We start from the raw sequence: 21,753 nt of genomic DNA on the forward strand, positions 1-21,753 counted from the left end.
AACAGTTCAATGGGAGTTCCTAACTTCTACTTCTAGCTCCTAGAAGTAACATTTAAGGGGTTGTGCATGTGTACGTGTACATATGTATGTGTGGGTTTGTGTGTGCGGGTGTTTGTGGTTCAGTGTCTTGGCTGGCATTGGCAGGTGGAACCTGCAGCTCCAAGGGTAAAAAGACATTAAACTGTGTGAAGATTAGCACATGACTTAAATGAAACTGGCACTGTGTGGCTCTGTGTGTACTACAGACACTGTGTGGCTCTATGTGTACTTCAGACACTGTGTGGCTCTATGTATACTACAGACACTGTGTGACTCTATGTGTATTACAGACACTGTGTGGCTCTGTGTGTACTACAGACACTGTGTGGCTCTGTGTGTACTACAAACACTGTGTGACTCTATGTGTACTATGGGTCGGCAATGCAGAATAATGATTTGGGAACTGGCCTATCACCGAGTATCACTGAGGCGGTTGGTCTGATTCACTGGAGGGCAGTGCTGTTGTACCCTTGAGCAAAGCGCACCTGGATTACTCCAGTAAATATCCATCTGTTTAACTGCATTGCAACTTGCCCTGAATAAGAGCATCTGCTGAATGTGTAAATATAAATGCAGTCCAAATGCCTGTTTATGGTGCTGGTGAGAGACAAGCAAAGGATGTAGTGGACCAGTGCACTGTAGGTGACTCATTTGCCTGAGGAAACGGTAGCATTCGACAAACACCACGTTTCTGTTGCGGTTATAGCCACATTGTCTCATTCTATTGCTGTGTTGTACAGTCAGAGGTTTCAATACAGTGGAATCCATGCCCTGAATGTATAAGATAGTTTAAAATCTAACACGTGTGCTCCTCTCAATCTCTTCAGGTGCTGTAATGAAACGTTTTATTTGAGTCCATCCATCTAAAGCTCAACCCAGGTAAAACTGAAATGATATTCATCCCTGCTAATACCTCTCCCCATCTGGATCTCTCCATTTCCCTCGGGGATACCACACTCACGCCGTCACCCAGTGCAAGGAACCTCGGTGTGGTGATGGACAGCAGACTGTCCCTTTCCGAGAACATTGCGGCGGTGACCCGGTCTTGCAGGTTCTTCCTATACAACATACAGAGAATCCGCCCCTTTCTCACCCCCTACTCGACCCAGCTCCTGGTCCAAGCGATGGTTCTGTCCCGCCTGGACTACTGCAATTCCCTCTTGGCTGGCCTCCCAGCGTCCGCCATCAGACCCCTCCAACTCATCCAGAATGCAGCAGCTCGTCTGGTCTTCAACCTTCCCAAATACTCACATGTCACCCCCCTGCTTACTTCCCTCCACTGGCTGCCTGTCATGGCTCGCATCAAATTCAAAACATTGGTGCTAGCCTTCCAAGCAGTTAAAGGGTCTTCCCCAGCTTATCTGCAAAAAATCATCAGACCCTACACCCCTGCCAGACCTCTTCGTTCAGCCTCCACAGGCCGCTTGGCACCTCCCCCTCTCAGAACCTCCACCTCACGCTCACGACTACTGTCTGTTCTGGCTCCACGGTGGTGGAACGAACTCCCCGTTGAGGTCAGAACTATAGAATCTCTCCTCACCTTCAAGCGCAAGCTGAAGACACACCTCTTCAAGCAGCACCTCTCCCCATCCCTCCCTACCTCCCTGTGAACCTTAATTGTTGTCTCTGTGACTTGCTTTGTGTATCGGTATTTTTAGTTGGCTAGGTAAGCAGTGTTTGGATAGTTAACTTTGGTGACTTTTGCTCTGTTTGTTTGTTTGTTGTTGAAAAAAAAAAAGAAAAAAAAAAAAGGCCCTTGTCCTTATCTTTGTTGTACAGGTAGCAGTTGAAATTGTACTTACCTCTAGGGTCTTTCAGCGAACTTATCCCTGGTTATGGGTATGCACTTTGTTGTACGTCGCTCTGGATAAGAGCGTCTGCCAAATGCCAATAATGTAATGTAATGTAATGAATGGGGGCGGCCTGTATCTTAGTGGTTAAGGACTGGGACATGCAAGGTCGGTGGTTCTAATCCGCACAGCCGTTGGGCCCTTGAGCAAGGCCCTTGATCCAGGGGAGGATTGTCTCCTGCTTAGTCAAATCAACTGTATGTCGCTCTGGATAAGAGCGTCTGCCAAATGCCAATAATGTAATGTAATGTAATGGGTTGGAATGTCCTTAAAGATGAAAAGCCCAGCAGAGGATGTTCTTCCTGCGGCAGTTGAAGAAGTTCAACCTGCCAAAGACAATGATGATGCACTTCTACAATGCCATAATTGAGTCCATCCTCACCTCCTCCATCACCATCTGGTATGCTGCTGCTACTGCCAAGGACAAGGGCAGACTGCAGCCATGGATGGATTTATACGCTCATATCCAGAGCGACGTACAACGAAGTGCAGATCAAACACAAGTACAATTGCGAAGAGGACCTGAGAGGACAGTACAGTTCCGAGTCCTAGTGTAACCATACAGATAAAATCGAAACCCTTGAAGAATACATCAACCTCCAAACTAGGATACCACAGTTGGCAGCTAGAATACCCCGAGTAGAACAATACAATGGCTAATACAAAAAAAAAAACCTATACAACTATATAAGTGCCATTACAGTCTATGGCATATATAAGGCAAATCATGGTGGTGAGTTAGGGAGGGAAAGGTGTAGCCTGAAGAGATGAGTCTTCAGTCTGCGCTTGAAAGAGGTCAGAGACTCTGCCGTTCTGACATCCACCAGGAGGTCATTCCACCACCGTGGGACCAGGACAGACAGCAGTCATGAGCGAGAATTGCAGGTGTGGCGAGGGGGAGGCACCAGACGGCACAAAGTGGCAGAACGGAGGGGTCTTGCTGGCATATAGGTCTTGATAAGTGATTGAATGTGTACAGGGCCTGATCCCGTAACTGCCTGGTATGCGAACACCAAAGTTTTAAATATGATGCAAGCCATAACAGGCAGCCTGTGGAGGTTGCTGAGCAGGGGGGTGGCATGAATGTCTGGGAACATTGAATACCAGACGGGCTGCAGCATTCTGGATCAGTTGTAGGGGTCTGATGGCAGATGCTGGAAGGCCAGCCAGCAGAGAATTGCAATAGTCCAGGCGGGACAGGACCATTGCTTGGACAAGGAGCTGAGTGGAGTAGGTGATGAGAAAGGGTCGGATTCTCTGGATGTTGTACAGGAAGAACCTGCACACCCGGGTCACCGTAGAGATGTTCTCGGAGAAGGAAAGCCTGCTGTCCATCACCACTCCAAGGTTCCTTGCTATAGGGGATGAGGTCACTGTGGTATCCCCGAGTGACATGGAAAATCAGAGAAGGGAGAGGTTAGAGCAGGGATGAAGATTACCTCCATCTTACCTGGGTTGAGCTTTAGATGGTGGTTTCCCATCCAGATCTGGATGTCTCTCAGGCTGGCGGGGATATGGGCAGAGACCTGTGTGTCTGATGGGGGAAAGGAGAGAAAGAGTTGGGTGTCATCGGCATAACAATGATATGAGATGCCATGAGCAGAGATAACAGGGCCAAAAGAGCTTGTGTAAATGGAGAAGAGGAGGGGTCCGAGGACTGAGCCCTGGGGGACTCCTGTAACAAGGGGGCGAGGGGTTGACACTCTTCCAGCCCAGGACACCTGGGAGGACCTGCCAGATAGATAAGATTTAATCCACTCAAAGCTGTGCGACAGATCCCTGTAGATGCCAGGGAGGCTAAAAGGATGGAGTGGTTGACGGCATTGAACGCCGCAGAGAGGTCAAGAAGGATCAGGGCAGAGGAGAGGGAGGTTGCTCGTGCAGCCTGAAGGGACTCATTGATGGATAGGAGTGCGGTCTCCGTCGAGTGGCCAGGTCTGAAGCCGGACTGATGAGGGTCCAGCAGGTTATTCTGTGAGAGGAAGGAAGAGAGTTGGTTGGAGGCAACTCGTTCAATGGATTTGGTAGAAAAGGAAGGAGAGATACCGGACAGTAGTTTTGAATGCAGGAGGGGTCTAGAGTGGGATTCTTTAGGAGTGGGGTGATGAACAAATTTCTCCAAAAATGTATTTGTAAATGGGGAAAGCAAAGTTTAAAAAACCCCTTAAACAGACTGAATACTCTCGTGACGTGAATTGTTTGTAATCCACAATTTTAGATTTGTAATCAGAGTTAAAGGTTAGACAATAGGTAAGATTTTTGCGTTAAAATATTGTTACAAGACCATTGTAAATCCCTTCCTATCATTGAAAAAGGCTCACTGACATGTTGACTGCCTGTGTTTATAGTCGTTAAATTTGGGTTTCAAAGTGTACATTTGTCGGGCTGTCACTGTATCAAAACATTGTGCAGCTGTACAACAATTCAAGAGTTCATTGGTTGAAAATTGGTTCTTGCTGCCACAGCCAATGGCGTGGGGGCTTATTCTGATCGTTTGTGTAGCTGCCCAAATTGCACTCCAGACAAGCGATCACCGAAACTCTGTATACTATTGCTTATTATCCAAGCAAAGACTACATATCTAATGATAAAACCATACCAGTTTGTAATCGGTAGCAACAAGCACATTCGCTGTAGTTAACTTGACAAATGTACAAATATCCACTTAAAATATATAGGCTAGATAACTAGTAATAGCTCATTTGCTTGTTATTACTGATAGTGAACTGGTATTGTTTTCTAACTAGGTAAGCAATAGTATACAGTTTCAGTGATCACTTGTCTGGAGTGCAGCTTCCCGAATTTACAAATATCCACCTGAAGCACAATGCTTGTGCAATTGCTATGTTCGTATTGCCTATATTTTACATTTGCAAATTATTTTTGGATATTAGTAAATTCGTCAAGCTAACTATAGCTAATTTGCTTGTTGCTACCGATAACAAACTGGTATTGTTTTAGAACTAGATATGTAGTCTTCGCTTGGATAATAAGCAATAGTACACAGAGTTCCAGTGATCGGTTCTCTGGAGTGCAATCTGGGCAGCTACAGGAGAATAAGCCCCCAAGCCATTGGCTGTGGCAGTTAGAACCAATTTTCAACCAAAGAGCTTGAATACTTGCACAGCTCAATGTGTTGATACAGAGAGACGGCCCGACAAATATACACTTTAAATACCCGAATTGAAGGACTATAAACAAAGGCCAACATGTGAGTCAACATGTCAGTGAGCCTTTTTCAATGATTTTGTTTGACACCTGGCGGTTGTCAGGTCCGGCGGTTCACTGACGTTACGTTAACCCCTTCCCCGGGCGGAGACGAGTATATACGTTTTTAGCGAATGTGTTTTTTTCAGTCACGGACGAGTAAACACGTCTAAAACATAACCTTCAAAAACCAGCTACAGACGAGTTTATCTGTCGATTCTGGGCGTTGTTGAGCCTTTCTAAGCATGAAACGAGTCTACTCGTCGATTCATACGTCTGGCAGAGGTGTTAGCTTTCGCTCAGGCATTTCAAGGGGCGCCTGTTTCGTAGTTTTCCTACAGTAGTCAATGCTCTCAGCGGCATTTCTTTTGATTCGCGCCATTCATTCGTTGTTTATTATTTTTTTCAACAAATTACACCCCAAATGTTTAGTTCAGGGGAAGATGGTGAATATGAACCTTCGCTTAGAAGCTTGGATACATCTGATGAGAGATAATACCATTCATACATTTGCTGACTGAATATTTGCAAATAAAGGTCATTTGTGCTATAAAATAATTCCAAATAATTTAATTCAGAAGTAATTTCATTCATTTATATTTGCAAATCATTTTAATTTCTGCTATATTTTTGCTAGTATATGTAATAAAAATCCCCTTTACTTTTGGTAATAAAATACGGTTTATGGCAGCATGGATGGTGCAGTGGGTAGCACTGCTGCTTCACAACAAGGAGGTCCTGGGTTCGAATCCCCATCGGCCGGGGCCTCTCTGTGCGGAGTTTGCATGTTCTCCCCGTGTTTGCGTGGTTTTCCTCCGGGTACTCCGGTTTCCTCCCACAGTCCAAAGACATGCAGGTTAGGCTGATTGGAGAGTCTAAATTGCCCGTAGGTATGAGTGTGTGAGTGAATGGTGTGTGTGCCCTGCGATGGACTGGCAACCCGTCCAGGGTGTATTCCTGCCTTTCGCCCAATGTATGCTGGGATAGGCTCCAGCCCCCCTGCGACCCTGTTCAGGATAAGTGGGTTCAGATAATGGATGGATGGAAATACGGTTTATGGGAAGACGAGTTAACACGTTTTTGCCGAAAAGGGTCTTTTCCAGATAAAATTTCAACCACAAAAATGGGAAAAAAATGAAATGTTATTTTTCATAATCAGCATAAAAAATACTATATTAAATATCATTTAAAAAATTCGTCTGAAAATGACTGTTTTTTTTCCAAAATAATTGGTGGGGAAGGGGTTAAATCACTTCAACACATTCTCACCGATCAAGGGATAGACAGACAGACAGCAGTGGATAAATAAATTTAAGATCGACAGACAGACAGCAGTGGATAAATAAATTTAAGACCGACAGACAGACAGACAGACAGATAGACAGATAGATACTTGCACCTGTCTCAAGTAACGTTAGCTAGCTAGCTAGCCCCGTGTCTTGTATATAATTTGTATAGATAGATATATAGACAAGTATATACACATACAGTAAATCCTCAAATTGTGTCCGGGATTCTATTTGAAGCCAGGCCACCGATAATAGCCGGGGGCGTGGCCGATTCGGACAAATAAAGGCCAGCCCCCAAATACAAGCCGGGGTAATATTGCCTACCAGTAGGGCTATCAGTCCATGAGCACTAGAAGACATTGTTTCGATTTAACTCAATTAAATAAAAGAGCTCTTCTTAATATTTTATATTGTTGGTTGGTTTAATACTGTTGCCAATGAAAAGTTGTTGTCCTACTACACCATGGGTGTCCAACACGTGGCTCTCAAGCTACCAGTCGCTTGCCGCCCCCTTCTAAGTAGCTTGCCAAAAGCTGAAGCAGTATACATTTAAACACAATTGTTGCCGTGAGTGCTCCGTGGCCAGGCGGGTCTGGGGCCTTGTTTGTTCCTCTGTCTCCCTGAGCAGGTTCCTGCCGAGGTCCTCCCTGATGGCTGAGGGCATCCTCTATGGTCCGCCGGGGGGATGCAAGTCCACCGTGCTCCAGCGTCAGTGGAGGATCATAAATACCGTGAAGCAGGTCCTGTGGGAGACGAGGAACATCAAGGTCTACCAGAAAACATCTGTAGACCTGGTCACTCTCCGGAGGAGGATACAAAACCTCCTCCAGGACGGCATTCTTGTGGACATGCACAGTAGTAAGAACCTGGCAAGAGAGAAGTGGGGGGTGGACCACTGGAAAGAACTCATCATATAGTCCACCCCCCCAAGGGACACAGAAGCCTCTCGGGAAAGTAAACCTGAGTGAATTGGACTTGTTTCTTTACTACTTTTCCTTTTTTAAAATTCACCTTTGTTTCGTTGGATTAGATATTGATTTTGTCAAGTTTTGTAAAGTATTTTTTATTTTTGTTATCACTTTCAGATCAATAAAGTTTGTTTTCATTCCTTTGATGTCTTTGTCTCATTAGTTTAAGTCCCTGTTTAAATAATTATTTTGTGTTAATCAGTGTGTTTTAAAAAAAGCAAAAGAATTTTAAAATGCAAAGAAATTATAAAACCCAATAAAACCACAATTGTTGCCGCGAGGCATTCCAGTCTACGAATTTAATAAAAAGTAAATCATGGCAAAATTAAAAATGAACTCAATTTAGGCTACCTGGCTACGCAATAAGGTTTCAATGTATTTACAGCACAGCGCACGTTCAATGAATGAATGAAAGCGGCTGCCTTGGCTCGCAATAAACAGACGGGTGGAAATCCCGACACTCTTTCAACTACATAAAACTTAACAGTGAACCATTAAATACCCCCCAGATTTCAGTGCCCATCAGTCCCAACATTTAGCAATAGAATCAACCAGTCCAAAAGTAAATTAAATCCCAAACCAAAGCGAAAATCTTTTGATAGCGGTATGCTGCTCCAAACGAAACGCATGTCTCACAAAAAAACGCACTTTAGGAAAAAAAGATCCTTAACTTGCTGTTATCAACGCTAATTTGTTATTGTTCATGAAGGCTTGTCTGGCAAGTTGTTATTTTATGGATCCTGGACTTGCACGTGATTTATTGTGTTTGAGAATATTTGCAAGAAACTAAGTCTGTTAAGACTGACACTATGACTTACCAAACGGTGTTTCCTGATTAGCCTACACTAACTGATTTCTGAACGGTTACAGGAAGTGTTGAACAGTGTTGGCCCACTTTAAGTGTAGGCTTTTACTTTATTTCTAAGAATAATATTCTACAACAGAAGCCTAATAAGAAATAAAGGCCTGCCTCGAATACAAGCCTGCCCCAAATAAAGGCCTTTGTGCAGCCTAAGTAAATAAAAGACCCCGGACACAATTTGAGGATTTACGGTATACATGCAGGCGCATTTTAAAAAATGTGAATATCGCGGAAAAAATCGTGTAATGAATTCTAGATTCATTAGACAAAGTGAAATATTTCAAGGCTTTTTTTGTTTTAATCTTGATGACTACAGCTCATGAAAATCAAAAACCCTCAAAATATTAGAATATTACATAAAATCAATCAAAAAAGGATTTATAATACATATATATACAAAATAAATTGTATCGGTGCATTGTATCGCTTGGTTCTTTCTATCCAAACAAAGCTCTCGTTCTCAAAAACTACTATTCCTAAAAAATAGTAGCTTGGTATGGAAATGCTCAAAATACTTTCAGCTCGTCGGACATATACTTAAAAAAAAAAAAGTCGGATTTTGTTGTCAAAAGATATAGCTAATTTATGTTAAATACTATATTCCCGCAATTATATACTTACCCCTGAAAAGGGGCGTGTACTTCAAAGTACTCCGAAGTACCCGCATTCACCGGTGTGGTCTATGGTGAAAGAGAAGACAAATGAACATAATCCTACAGCCGAAAAAAAGGCTAAAAAAGGCAGACAAGAGTAAGAAATCAGTGGAATTTTATTTTCCAGCTGCAGCCAGGTACAGAGACAAAGCAAATATAGATGAACGTACATAAAAATGATCGTCTCTTCAACAGGGGTGTCAAACTCCAGTCCTGGAGGGCCGCGGTGTCTGCTGGTTTTTGGTGTGTTTCAGCACAAGAGATACATTTCAAAGTCTTTCATTGGTAGCTGGCTGCTGATCATCTACTTTATTAGAACTCTGTGTGCAGGTGATGAATGGACAGGTCTGAACAACATTGAGCAGGTCAAGAGTGAGCACTCTGAGAATGAACAAGCAAGGAGACGAAGAAACACACCACATTGTGGTCACTGCAAACATACAAAATGTAAACCAAACCTTAGCCCAAACAAATTAAGTTATTCTTCTCTCAAGGACCACACACTTAATGAGCACAGTTGCTCAAATGATTACTTCGATTGATTTAAAGTCACATCTCGGAAAGAACCTTCACCTTTTCAGGAGCCTTGACTCTGATGCCACATCCAGCCAGCAAGTATGCCAAAAGCTTCTGATGAAGGCGCGAGGGAGATAAATGCCATTAACAAAAATAGCTAAATATATCCTTTTTTCTTTTTTTACATAAGCCCGTATGACGTATACGAGTACCAGTTTAAAACCAAGTCAAGAAAAAATAAAATATACATTCAAGAAATAAGGTGTAAACATGATATGACCTTTGAACAAATTCAAATAAAACTCACACAATGTCATTCCAGAGATATTAAGCAGATCTAAATAACCTCTCAAAGTGTTCTACATCAGGCAGAATAGCAAACTGTAACAGAACCATAAGAACAATTTCACATGAGTGCTTTTGGAAGTAGAAATTATCTCTCTCCATGTTGCTTTGATAAAAGCAAGTACAGATTGAGCACCTGAGACATTTATTGTGAGGCACAAGATGTTTGTAAAAACCCTACCATTCTGAATCCAAAATGGCAGAAATCGTATTGACATGTTACACACTACAAGTCTGCAGATATATATTAAAACCAAAATTCAATAAAATATATAAAAATAAAACAAAATAATGTTTCCAAGAACAATTCAATAATCTGGACAGAAAAGATAGAAAAAACAATACAGACTGCTGTTCCATCATACAAACTATTTCTTCACAATCTTTCCCTTAGTTGATGAAGAGTTTAGCTTTTGCATTTGAGGCACTATTCCTGCAACACCACGTCACACTGCCACCTTCATCATCTTCATCATCTTCATCATTATCATTATCACGATTACACCAGCTCTCCTTCAGAGGGGTCAGTTCTGGGGCAATCACATCTCCATCCTAAATGAGTGAGGAAAATATCAGTGGGGGATGCAATTATTCTACTGCATTAAAATAAATTACGGTTATAAGATTCACATTACTGTCATTAGTCATGATGTACAGCTGACCAATCTGAAACAAGCACAGTGACTATTCAACTTCGTAGAATGACAAACAGCCCCTTCTCCAAAAATACATATCATACATACCATAATCTTGGACTTGTTATTTTCCAATGTCTATGGCAGGGGTACTCAACTCCATGCCCTGCGGGCCCAAGTGTCTGCAGGTATTCCTACTGTGCGCTACACAACCTGATTCACTAATTATTTTACTTACTTGGTTTAGATAAGCAAATTAGTGAAATCAGGTGGTGTAGCAGACGGTTGAAGCAAATGCCTGCAGACACTACAGCCCGCAGGGCGTGGAGTTGAGTACCACAGGTCTTTGGGAAAGGTACCATATTGGTGGGAAAAGGGGCTGTTCCAAAAGGGGATGTTTACCTGTGGCTTGGTGAAATCTTCATCGATACACCACTGCACAAAGTACTTCTTGGCTGCCTCCAAGCTCTTTCGATCAGTCCTCTTGCAGTAGACCCGGATTAGTTGTTCAGCAAACTTCTCTGGCAGGAGCTGGGACACCTGTGGGGAAGGCAGTCCACTGCCAGGCATTAGGAAATGCACAAACGATGGATGACAAGTGGTTCAAGAAAAATATGATTTATCCTAGTGTACTTAGTGCCTATGATTCATTAATTTGGCAACATATACGGTCCCCTCAAAAAGTATTGGAACAACAAGGCCAATTTCTTTTGCAATACACTGAATACATTTGTGGTTGAAAGTGAAAAGATGAACACAAGACAAGAGCTCAGAATTTCAGCTTTTATTACCACCTAGATGTGTTAAACTACTTAGAACATTGCACCTTTGGTATCAGACCACCCAATTTTTATGTGAGCCAAAATATTGGATCAGAGAGTATTTAAATAAATTAAAGTAAGTAACACTTAATACTTGGAAGCATATCGCTTGCTTGCAATAACTGCATCAAGCCGGCAACCCATTGACGTCACCAGACTGTCACATTTTTTTGTGATGCTTTTCCCAGCTTTTACTGCAGCCTCCAGTTGTTTGTTTCGGGGGGTTTCTTCCCTTCAATCTCCTCTCCAGCAGGTGAAATGCATGCTCAATTGGGTTGGTAATTGACTTCGGCCAGTCTAAAACCTTCCAGTCCTTTGCTGTGTTGGTGTGTTTTGGGTCATGTTCTTGCTGCATGATGAAGTTCCTTCCAATTAGTTTGGACACATTTGATGTGATTTTGTAGACTTCATCAATAATGATTAGTGAGCCCACTCCAGAAGCAGCTGTGCAAGCCCAAGCCATGACACTTGCGCCACTGTGCTTCACAGATGAGCTCGTATGTTTTGGATCATGAGCAGATTCCTTCTTTCCACACTTTGGTAGAAGTTGATCGTGGTCTAATAAGTCCATAAAACATTGTTCCACAACTTTTGCGGTTCATGTCTCTGCAAATTGTAATCTTGCCCTCCGATTCTTACTACTCATGAGTGGTTTGCCTCTTGATGACAATGTTTGTCATCTGTTGCTCAGTACGCCAGCGGTTTCAGGACATTCCATGTTGTTGTACAAGCCATCCCCAATGGTTATTTCCTAATATTCAAAATGGCTTGCTTTTCTCCCAAAGACAGCTCTTCAGTTCAGCTTTACTAACATAAATGCAAAACACAAGGCTAAAACCAAAGGTAGACATTCAGAACTATTTATTGTTGAACCAGTCAATCTAACAGGACACAAAGAAACACCTGTCAGTCACATGTTCCAATACTTTTGCTCACCTAAAAATTGGATGGTCTGATACAAAAGGTAATATATTCTAAGTTCTTTAACAAATCTAGATACTTACAATAGTTCTTGAAGAATAATTACAAAATAATTGAGCTGTAGTACATTTTGGAGAAGGAAGACAGCCTAGAGACAACCAACAATGTCATCTGAAACTGTAATATATCAAACCTAATTTTAAATAAACTTTTTGGATTATAGGAGCTAGCTCAATTGCATTCCTGTGAATGCTTTGTCATGTTTGAATATGTAACAGAAATGTCACACCCAACACCACCAGTGGAAAACTGCAATAGAGGAGCAATTTACGAAAACAATAACACATTGAATCAATCCAGCTACAAAAATGCCACCATGAGAAGGTATGAAATATGTTCATTTTTAATATGAAAAATTTACAAACACTTTAAATCATCTTATGAAGTGAAGAGAACAGAACAAAATGGCTTCTATTCGTGTCCAAGTGAAAGTGTCCAAATTAGTTTCAAGTCTACACTGCCCAAGGAAACATGAACTGCACACTTGATTATCTTTAAAACAGGAATTATACAGAGGCCTTCCTACGAAGAGAAGATAAATTTTCCTACCTGGTTTTTGCGGATCTTGATGGCCTTTGTGGGGTCATTTTTGCAGTAAAAATGCACGCTATCGATCGGGTTCTTCCCTTTCATCCCATAGTCCATGTTAATAATCTACATAAGTAAAAAGAACACAACAATAGGTCACCAGCACACAAAGCATACGCCAACATTACTATGAATTTGGTCAGGGATTTTGCAGCCACACATTCCTCCATTGCAGCACCAGGTGTCTCGGGCCTCCAGAGTGAAAGTAATGTGATTAGCATGAAACAGAATATTTTACCGAGGCTGGCTCTAGCTGCAATGTGAACAAATAACATTTTCAAAAAAAAACCAGAGGACGGAGAATATAACACTTAAAGACTGAAAATAACACTGCCAAGCACAAAGACCAACAATGTACCAAAAACCTACAGGTAAACTGAAGATTAAAATTAAAGAATTTGTTGATCTAGCTTTATGAATATTTGTCGGTTGTATATTGGACTCATAAAATGTGTATGGGGTCATGGCTTGTTTCATTCTACCGTCACCCAGTTAGGATCCAAGTTGATGTCACTTTTATGACCAAGTATTTGGATTATTATAATAATTATAACCAACCGAAATGGTAGGCTTAAGGCTTCAATCAGAGAACAGCTGCAAGTCCTCTGACATCTGACTCACAGTCACGATGAAATCTTCAGCCTGAAATGTTGTTCCGCCAGACAGAACGTCTGTTCCACAGGAGGGCATAGCTTGGGCAACGCTGGCTGCCATATCAAGCAGCTCATCCTGAAGAAAAATTGACAACACACTGCCATAGTCGAAGCAAAAAAAAAATCTACGACAGAACATTGGCACAAAGTAGACAGTGGTATAAAGGCACCGATTTAGCTAGAAATGCTGCATTCATCTGCTCGGTCATGGGCTCCTGTGATTCCGCCCATACTCTCCTTTACAGAAACTACAGATTGGCTTATCAGGTCTCACCTGTGTAACCAGCACAGGCCTCTTGGGCTGGGTCTGGCCCACACACTTGTAGAGCTTGCGACAATAGATGTTCTGCAGGATAGCCCGAGCGTCATCCAGCTCTGGGGACGAGGAGTACAGGATCTGCTCAAAGATGTGGTCTGAAAAGGGAACGGGGGAGAGGCAGGGGATACTTATAATTATAAAAATTCAGATGTGGAATGAGACTCTTTCCACACCAGAACATTCTCAAAAGCTCCACAACAATGAACTACCCATTTTGGGCTGCAGGAAATCAGAGTCTTCCATCACTAGGTTACAGATATGCAAAGCAGCTGACCGGTGAGTTTGGTGTAGGCCTCCATATCGTCGATGGCAGTGGAGATGGTGAAAGTCTGGCCTTTGGAGCCTACAATCTGGATGTGCTGGTCAGCCTTCACAAAAGCCTCTGTTATCCTGAAGAAAAAAAGAGAAGCTATTACCGTTTACATTCACATCATTGTGGCAAAGTAATCCAACAGAAGACTGGATGTCCTTTGGAAAGTGTGAAAGTGCTCACATTGTTTCAATGATGTTTCCCACTTTGTGCTGGTAGGCCCGGCGATGAAGGCAGTTGCGCGTGTGAAACATGTCATACAAGTTCCCCACTTCCTGGAACCAAAACAAAAGGCAAGTGTAAAAAAAAAAAAAAGGAAGGTCTCCCAAACTTGATGAAAATTATGTTCATGCACAGGAATGGCAGTTGTCAGAAATACATGAAATATATTATAGATTCAGAGTCAGACTGAACCCAGAACCTTTGCAGCGATGACTTTTTATCCCACTCCAGGCCTTGATCAGGAATGTTCAATACACATAATAGGAGGACGCAGACAATTTGTGACACCTATCAGCAAGGCTGTCACGTACTAGCCATCCTGCTGTGACTGAACTAGCTTGTCTGCTGACTCCAGTAGCACCTGATCTCTCACTCCCGGTCACTATTCAACCATTGTACAAACTGTATTATAATACTGATGGGATCAAGGGAATGTGTGGCCAGTAGACATATTGGCATCAGAGACAGGTTTCTTACACACATTTAATTTCTACTCACAAAACCACGTAACTACACAGCCTAAAGCTAAATAAACTATTTAACACTACCTCTGCTCGGAGGCACCAGTACCTTGTCTCTCGTGCAGATGCGCTTCGTTCCGTTCACCTCACACACACGTGCAAACTTCAGGCAGCGTTGGTAGTCAAAGTTATTTTTGATGCCAAGGTGGTAGCAGTCTCTAATGATAGAGATGTGGCAAAGCAAAATGAATTCATAAAGATCATGAAAATGGGATATTGGCTTAAAAAATAAAAATAAAAAGGGAAAGAACACATTTTTACAAATTTCATACGTGATCGTAAATTGACTGATTTTTCTGGGGTGGACAGAGCTACAGTTTATACTTTGCGGGTCACTTATCTGAAACTCACAAGCAATTCAAAGACTCAGGTTCTCAGCTTAATAACGCTTGCAATTTTAGATATTTGTATTTGAAAATTGTAGTTGAAATTTGTATACTTCATGCAACACATCTAGCAGGAATGTGGAAACTTGGTTGCAGTATGCATGTTTTGCGATAATTTAAATCATGGAGGTTTTGGGTATCAGTGAAATACCAGTTATTGATATCAGCCCCAGAACCTCCATGATGTGCACATCCAATCCAAATCATTCACCTGGCAAAATAATCCCACTTGTCCACATCAATTCCATTTCTTTTGTTCGCCACAATCTCATACAAGAAGGATTTTGCTTCTGGTCTTCCTTGATATGGCCACTGCAGAGATAATGAAAATGAAAGAAAAACATTAGAAAACTGAAATCTTAAAGAAGAGAAGAGAGATGTGAGAACAGGAAACAGCTGGTGTGTTTGAGTTGTGGAGGTGATGTACCGGTCTCTGCTCCTGGCTGAGTGGGACAGGGGACTCCATGGGGCCGGCTATCTGCTCCTCGATGAACAGCAGGTCCTCTGGCAGCACCAGCCCATGCTGCTTCATCACCGGCTCCAGATTGTTCGCCTTGATCAGGTGATTGAACATCGCCACAGATGCAATCTCATGCTAGAACACGCATAGGCAGGCAGACAGACAGAAAGAAAGACAATAAGCCATAGGTACCAGCGTAAACCAATATGCAATGTTCAGGCAGTCATGTTAAAGCAAAAAATACATTCAGCACAAGAACAGGACACAAAATTTATTACATACTTATTTAACATGTACAGCCAACCAAGACACCATTTTGCTTTTTCCAGCAGTGAAGTGAAGACATAAAAAACAAAAGAAGTAGATGTTGAAAAATACCTTCCATTTTAAACCAGGCCGTGTTTTTGGGATGAACATTCCATCAAACATGTGGGAGAAAGGGCCATGTCCTGAACACAGCAAGAGGGATAAAGAGTGTTAAAAAGAGTCCAGTTAATATATATATAAAAATGAGCAAACATAAAACCCAAAGGATAATAAAAGAAAACCATTGTACAGGAGGGAAGACAATGCTCCTTATAGCAGACTTTTTTGAACTTTTATAGATAAGTAAAATCATCAGATCATTACAGTACCCTGCAACTTCCATAATGAAAGAGATGAAGTTCTGCAGGCGGTATAGGCTAATATTCTGAGATTGTTTGTTCCCCTATACTGGTAAGAAGAACTGACTCACACTATATCCAGTTATGGCTAACACCATACCAACCATTTGTGGTATGAGGAAGATGTATGGATGGAGAGACAGTGCGGACAGTCAGTTCTCCACACCAGTAAGGGGTAACATAAGTCATAATTCAGGCTGAGACTGTTGGTCTTCACACAATATTCACTTATGGCTAACACCAAACCAACTATTCGGGGTATGAGGAAGATGAATTGATGGAGGGACAGTGAAACTCACCAAGGTCATGGCATAGTCCTGCAATCTGGACACACAGTATGTCCCTCTGACTAATGAGAAGCTCAGGTTGTCGCTTGTTCAGGGCCTGGACCAGCTGACCTGCCAGGTGGCCCACACTGCCAGAAAGACAACATCCTTCTACATTATTTACAGTACATTATTGGGTCAGCAGATTCTCCGACCTGAGGCAAATTGGACCCAATATTACCAATTTACACAGTGGCTAATTACAGACACAGTAAGGGTTATGCGTATTTTCAAGGATACGATTCTTGAGGCCCACCTGGGAATTAAAGCTAGCACAAATTGTATGAAGCATCAGTTTCAGCAGACTGTTTTAAGTGAATAAATTATAAACATTTTAATAATTGAATAATTTCAATTCTTTTTTTTTTTAATTGATCAAGGTATTTTTGGGTGGAGGGCTGCATGTCCCCTGCACTTCTACAGACAGCTGTATCATAAAGTCAACAAAACCCCCCGCCCCCCATATCCAAACTCACAATACTAATTTGTAACTGGAATTATGCCTCTTCTTCGGGGATCAACCTTGCATGACCCAATGGCAACAGACACCAATTGGGAAGTTGTGCCAGAAGAGGACGTACCCAACAGAGTGTTCAAACCGGTTGTGGCAGGCTCCAGGAAATACAAAGTAAGTGGCTCCCAACTGCTTGATGTGACGCAGACGCTGGAACTGAGGTGTGTCAATAATGCTCACCAGCAAAGGGTGCATTTCAATATGGCCGTGGATAGGGTCATTGAAAACCTGCAAGGGCAAGGAGAACATTTATCAAAGCATTGGAAAATACTAAAGATCAATAAATAACTAGACCTGCTTTACTGACATCAAAGACCTAGAAAATATATGTGAATGTGAGAATGTGTAGCACACAAGTAGTGTTGTAGAAAACCAAGTATACATTTAAACCATTTTAAACACTATAAATAAAGAATATCTCCCTTATCTCTTAAATGTTGGCTAATTTGTATAAAAGGTGTAAACAGTTTTACCTTCATGATGTCAGTCGAGATCTGCCACAGCTTCTTGAAGCAATAAATTATCTTTAGTCTCATGCCCAGGGGTCTGACAGAAGAACAAAACCACAAGAAGAATACATAAATAAATAAAATCCCACCAGGCAAACAAAAGGAAAGCAATCATGAAGGGAACCAAAGTTTTGCTTTTCTCAGGCCTGTTTTTCCCCTAGTGTCACTAACACTCATAAAGCACCACACCCACAATCCCTGGCACAGTCCAGTAGGCAGGCAGCGGTCTTGACTGTAAACCTACTTACTTTACGCCCATCTTTTCCAGATGTGATTCAACAAGGTATGGTAATCCCACTCCGGTGATCTGTTCCGCTATGTAGAGAGAACAAGTCAGAGCACATCGTTACATCTCTCCTGAGTCAGATAGGTGTATGTCAATATAATCAGTTTTTGCTGGTTATGCCTGACCAAAAAACTAGATAATGCAACTAGATTTAATTTGCTATTTCTGCTCTACGAATGGCCAACTGTGCCTAAAAAGTTCAAGATGGAATTACTGTCTCCTTAACAATATCCTCCTCTATATTTCAAACTCGGTCGCAGGTGAGTTGAGTCTTCTGTAGAATTGCTTATAGCACATACAGTGGTGTGAAAAAGTGTTTGCCCCCTTCCTGATTTCTTATTTTTTTTGCATGTTTGTCACACTTAAATGTTTCAGATCATCAAACAAATTAAAATATTAGTCAAAGACAACACAAGTAAACACAAAATGCAGTTTTTAAATGAAGGTTGTTATTATTAAGGGAGAAAAAAAAATCCAAACCTACATGGCCCTGTGTGAAAAAGTGATTGTTAAAACATAACTTAACTGTGGTTTATCAAACCTGAGTTCAATTTCTCTAGCCACACCCAGGCCTGATTACTGCCACACCTGTTCTCAATCAAGAAATCACTTAAATAGGACCTGCCGGCAAAGTGAAGTAGACCAAATGATCCTCAAAAGCTAGACATCATGCTGAGATCTAAAGAAATTCAGGAACAAATGAGGAAGAAAGTCATTGAGAGCTATCAGTCTGGAAAAGGTTATAAAGCCATTTCTAAAGCTTTGGGACTCCAGTGAACCAGAGTGAGAGCCATTATCCACAAATGGCGAAAACATGGTGAACCTTCCCAGGAGTGGCCGGCCGACCAAAATTACCCCAAGAGCGCAGCGACGACTCATCCAAGAGGTCACAAAAGACCCCACAACAACATCCAAAGAACTGCAGGCCTCACTTGCCTCAGTTAAGGTCAGTGTTCATGACTCCACCATAAGAAAGAGACTAGGCAAAAATGGCCTGCATGGCAGAGTTCCAAGACGAAAACCACTGCTGAGCAAAAAGAACATTAAGGCTCGTCTCAATTTTGCCAGAAAACATCTTGATGATCCCCAAGACTTTTGGGAAAATACTCTGTGGTCTGACAAGACAAAAGTTGAACTTTTTGGAAGGTGTGTGTCCCATTACATCTGGCGTAAAAGTAACACCGCATTTCAGAAAAAGAACATCATACCAACAGTAAAATATGGTGGTGGTAGTGTGATGGTCTGGGGCTGTTTTGCTGCTTCAGGACCTGGAAGACTTGCTGTGATAAATGGAACCATGAATTCTACTGTCTACCAAAAAATCCTGAAGGAGAATGTCTGGCCATCTGTTCGTGACCTCAAGCTGAAACGAACTTGGGTTCTGCAGCAGGACAATGATCCAAAACACACCAGCAAGTCCACCTCTGAATGGCTGAAGAAAAACAAAATGAAGACTTTGGAGTGGCCTAGTCAAAGTCCTGACCTGAATCCTATTGAGATGCTGTGGCATGACCTTAAAAAGGCGGTTCATGCTCAAACCCTCCAATGTGGCTGAATTACAACAATTCTGCAAAGATGAGTGGGCCAAAATTCCTCCACAGTGCTGTAAGAGAGTCATTGCAAGTTATTGCAAATGCTTGATTGCAGTTGTTGCTGCTAAGGGTGGCCCAAGCAGTTATTAGGTTTAGGGGGCAATCACTTTTTCACACAGGGCCATGTAGGTTTGGATTTTTTTTTCTCCCTTAATAATAAAAACCTTCATTTAAAAACTGCAGTTTGTTTACTTGTGTTGTCCTTGACTAATATTTAAATGTGTTTGATCGGAAACATTTAAGTGTGACAAACATGCAAAAAAAAATAATAATTAAGGAAATACTTTTTCACACCACTGTATAGACATGCAGGCCCTTCTACTCCAGGTATACAGGGGTGGCCTGTAGCATAGTGGTTAAGGTACATGACTGGGACACACAAGGCCAGTGGTCTAATCTAGTCAGTCTAATAAACTGCACGTCACTCTGGATAAGCGCGTCTGCCAAATGCCATTAATGTAATGTATACTCTACAGGCAGCAAAATGTAACAAGTAGCCTGGCGTTTTCTCCATGGTACTGTAAATGCACGTTACACCCATCGTTTTTCTTCACTCTATCATGTCGCTATAAAACAGAAACACGTACATGGCTCAACAGTCATAAAATGTGGACAATGTGAATGCCATTCACGTTTCAATGTATTGCAATGTCTACTCCATGCGCATACTGCAGAACATTTACACTGCCGAAACGCTTTCGGTTATGCCAAAATAGATAACGGTGATACGCTGTTTAGTTCAGAGTCCTAAAGAACCAAACACGGCTAAATACATGTCAAAGACTGAAAAGACAAATCGTGGTTTTACTTTTTTGGTTTGTTTTTATAATGCACAGTGCACTCTTGAGAAGCAGACATTTCCTCGATGAGGAAGAAAATACAATAACCTACCTCGGAACGCGTCCACCCATTGATCGAATCCCTCTCTTCGAAGGTAACTGCAAGTATCTTCAACATCCCATTCCCTGTAGTCAATATGCCCCCGAAAAACGTCCGACACCCGCTTTTCCGGTGTTCGAAAGTTGATAACCTGCATTTCTTCTCTAGGACGTTTTCGATTTTCCATTTTGATTGTCAATTGCCAAGGAATGAACGATAACTCATTCATATACACTACCACGACTTCGTCTGTGAACGGCAAATCTAATGTCCGTTTGCGAAGTCGCATTTGATTAAAAGAAAAAAAAAAAACCCTGTCAGTCGGCTTTTCAACCAACGCCTCGTTGTCGGTCTTCCAATTGGTTCCTTCATTGTGGGCTACCCACCATAGACATGTATATATGTACGGCGCGAATTTATGACGTCACATGAAATGGGCTGATACTGCGAATGTTGATCGCTGATAATCACTATCTTGTAAAGTTGAAAAAGGATATCAATATAAATTGTTCATTTCGTGAAGTGCTCTCAGAAACCCTTCTTCATTTGTTTTGGCATTGTACTCATACCAAAAGTCTATGGAAGGACTTAAGTAGATTTATTATTGACAATATTGACTCTGATTTCACACTATGCCTAGAAAATGTTGTTTGGTTTCAGTAATGTCAGAACGGCAGAGTCTCTGAAATAAAATAAAATTATATTATGTTATTAACCTAATCATTATCTTAGCTAAATTTCATATCCACAAATCCAAATTTAATAAACCCTTATTTAAAATGTTAGAAATTGAAACCAGACAATGCATGAAAACAATCTTCTCCTCCAATAACAAGAAGGCTATCAAAACTCTAAATTTGTGCACCTCTTTTGTATGAATCATTAATATATTCTGGTTTAATATGTATATTCTGTCCCCTGGCACTATTTTTCTTGCATTTGCTATTCAATGTAATAGAAAATGATTGATGAATGTCACTTGAATATGTTCTGTATTCAATGAATAAATAAATAAATAAATAATTTGATTGCTTAATACACAGGTGTCAAACTCCAGTCCTGGAGGGCCGCAGTGTCTGCTGGTTTTTGGGTTGTTCCTGGCATCAGTGGTTCATTAAAGTCATTGATTGGCTAAGGAATCCACACACCTTGTTCTCAAGACCTTAATTGACAGTTGATTGAAAGGAAACCAAAAAAACCTGCAGACACTGCGGTCCTCCAGGACTGGAGTTTGACACCCCTGGCTTAATACTTATATTCTGTACAATCAGCAATCGGAACAGTATGCCTACAGCCAGAATAAAAAAACAAGTACAACCCCCTTAATTTACAATCCAACACCCACCTGAATATGGGG

The 21,753-nt window shown here is 41.6% G+C and overlaps 1 protein-coding gene across 2 annotated transcripts; it reads right to left on the minus strand.

The window, feature by feature from the left end:
- Positions 1–8,966: 8,966 nt before the first annotated feature.
- Positions 8,967–20,751, minus strand: LOC133138406 (deoxynucleoside triphosphate triphosphohydrolase SAMHD1-like). 2 transcript variants are annotated; one of them, XM_061257147.1, is made up of 16 exons: positions 20,409–20,751; positions 17,888–17,954; positions 17,604–17,676; positions 17,198–17,358; positions 16,590–16,705; positions 16,004–16,074; positions 15,593–15,760; positions 15,377–15,477; positions 14,829–14,937; positions 14,220–14,311; positions 14,001–14,116; positions 13,682–13,821; positions 13,376–13,483; positions 12,716–12,820; positions 10,767–10,904; positions 8,967–10,281 (listed from the first exon to the last, which is right to left on the minus strand). In XM_061257147.1, the coding sequence occupies exons 1-16, from the start codon at positions 20,683–20,685 to the stop codon at positions 10,120–10,122; spliced, it is 2,004 nt and encodes a 667-aa protein (XP_061113131.1). In that variant the 5' UTR covers positions 20,686–20,751; the 3' UTR covers positions 8,967–10,119. The 2 variants fall into 2 exon arrangements, 1 of the variants encoding a protein (XP_061113131.1); XR_009709734.1 differs by having other exon boundaries at positions 10,142–10,281; positions 10,767–10,923.
- Between the last annotated feature and the right edge of the window lie 1,002 nt (positions 20,752–21,753).

The sequence above is a fragment of the Conger conger genome, chromosome 10, assembly GCF_963514075.1.
Source record: "Conger conger chromosome 10, fConCon1.1, whole genome shotgun sequence".
In the NCBI taxonomy this organism is placed as follows: domain Eukaryota; kingdom Metazoa; phylum Chordata; class Actinopteri; order Anguilliformes; family Congridae; genus Conger; species Conger conger.